At 56.1% G+C, this 1,976-nt stretch overlaps 1 protein-coding gene across 1 annotated transcript; it reads right to left on the bottom strand.

Annotated features, from left to right (window-relative positions):
* Positions 1–832: 832 nt before the first annotated feature.
* LOC140650354 (small basic protein 1-like) lies at positions 833–1,538 on the bottom strand. Its single transcript, XM_072858554.1, has 2 exons — positions 1,481–1,538; positions 833–963 (listed from the first exon to the last, which is right to left on the bottom strand). Exons 1-2 carry the CDS (start codon positions 1,536–1,538, stop codon positions 833–835), a joined length of 189 nt encoding a protein of 62 aa, XP_072714655.1.
* Between the last annotated feature and the right edge of the window lie 438 nt (positions 1,539–1,976).

Raw genomic sequence — 1,976 nt, 5'->3', positions numbered from 1 at the left:
TGAGGCTTGTCTAGCTTCCCTTTGCCACGATGCTCTGCGCCACCCAACACCAGATCGCTCGCTGTCCCCCTGCAGAAAGCCTGGAGTGAATGGTTTATCATGCAGTGGAGGGGGCAGGGAAGGGGACACTGAAGAAATCCACCTTCGTTTTTCTTCCATTAATGGTGACCCCCAAGGGAATAATCTGGTCATAGACTACATTGGGAAGACACCTGCTTTGTGCTAAATTATCCGGGACAGCCATGGGACCATGAAACCTGAGTGGCTGCGCTGGGATGAGGATGCTCTAGAGGCACCCCAGGAGTGGGATTTTGGGGGGACAAGGGGAAGGCGGTGGCTGTTTGCCTCCGGTCTCTACCCCTGCCATGGGACTGAGGTCCCCAGTGCAGAGGCTGAATGGCACTGATGGGGCATTGGGGGCTGTTGTGTCCCTTAAAACTGAACTGGGGTTCAACCTGTGGAGGAGGGAGACACAATATTAGGCAATCAGTCTTCTCCCAGCCTTTGCCACCACCCTGCTTTGCAGCAATGGGAAAATCCCAAAGCTTTTTCTCTTCCAGTGTGTCACTTTGGTGTCAGGGGTCTGGGGCTGTCAGAAATGTCCAGGACTGTCAGAGGTGTGTCTTGATCACGGTCCAGGGAGGTCTGGCTGCAGAACCTCTCCTGGAGGCACCGCCCTCCCAGGAGGTGAATGAACCACACAGCACACAGAAATCACATCTGCCCATCTTTACTTCAAAGCAGTGAACACCATCTCTGTCACATGGTGAATATGGGGCCGGGAGCCCCACCACGAGTGCTGCTCTTCCTCCACGGCTAGATTCTTTCACAATCATTTTCCCTTTTTGGGTGGGGGGATGCAGCAGTACATCTTCCCGCAGGACTGGCTGAAAGTCCACTCGTCCCTTTTGGCACACAGGTAGGAACAGTACCCACCACAAGCGCCCTTAGGCTGCCCGTACCCTGCGATGGGAGGGAGAGAGAGAGATGGCTTATAAGAGAAAATATTAGACACCGAAGGAGAGCAGAGCCCCAAAAGTTATCTCCTTGCTGGCTCCAGGGTGGTACTGATGCACAGGGTACCTTTGGGTTTAAACCCACATAGGATGGGACCCATGCTTTCTGTCCCCATTGAGCTGGGGGACCACTGGACTCTTAAAGGTCATCCGGGGACCACTGGACTCTTAAAGGTCATCTCTCTACATTTGTCAGTACTGCAGCTTGCTGGCAAGATCCCTTTGCATGAGCACAAGAGTTAGGCATTTGCAGTGTGGCATTCATCTCACCCCAAATGGGTTGTGCAAGCTAGGTTGGGTAAATCATCAGCCAGAGCCAGCTGCAGGTAGCTGATCTCCACCGCCAAAGCTGGGTGAGATGAATCACCTCCCTCCGCCGCAAGGCATAAAGGCTGGAGAGGGGACCCACACTGAGCCTTCGGGGTCAGCCCTGCTTTCTCCACCCCTGTGCGTTGCCATCTTACCTGGGGTGGCCAAGGAGAAAAGCAGGAGCACAGCAAAGACCACGCAGAGCACCCTCATGCCTGGAGGACAGCGGAGATCTCAGCACAACAGGAGCAAAGCGGGTCTGAGATGGCCACGGTGGGGGACCTTAGAGGCCCTGGGTTTTATAGAGGGAGTCCTGCCACAAGTGGTATGGCAGGAGGAGAAAATTGAGCAAACCCATCTCCAAAGAAGCATTGTTTGCTTGCCAGTGTGTGCAATGTCACCCCGACCCGCTGGTCCCACTCACAAAGGCACCTAGCAGCCAGGTCCATGCTCCAGTGGGCTTCTCCTCGCCACTTGCCGGCTGCTTTCAGCAACCCGGACACATGGGGGCAATCCCCCCTCCCCCAGATCCGGCTGCCGGGACTCCGCTGCCAGCACACGCGGAGCCGCCGGGCACGGCTCTGCTCGACCCAGCGCCAGCCGGGGCTGCCGACAGCAGAGCTGCTCCCCAGAGGTGCATGAATTAAGCCT

This window comes from Ciconia boyciana, chromosome 3 (genome assembly GCF_034638445.1).
Source record: "Ciconia boyciana chromosome 3, ASM3463844v1, whole genome shotgun sequence".
Taxonomy (NCBI): domain Eukaryota; kingdom Metazoa; phylum Chordata; class Aves; order Ciconiiformes; family Ciconiidae; genus Ciconia; species Ciconia boyciana.
This window is presented reverse-complemented; position numbering and strand designations above follow the sequence as displayed.

Coding starts and splice junctions, on each gene's coding strand:
- LOC140650354 (XM_072858554.1), bottom strand. CDS start 1,538: ATGAGGGTGCTCTGCGTGGTCTTTGCTGTGCTCCTGCTTTTCTCCTTG. Junction 964..1,480: donor TTTCTCCTTGGCCACCCCAG/GTAAGATGGCAA, acceptor CTCCCATCGCAG/GGTACGGGCAGCCTAAGGGC.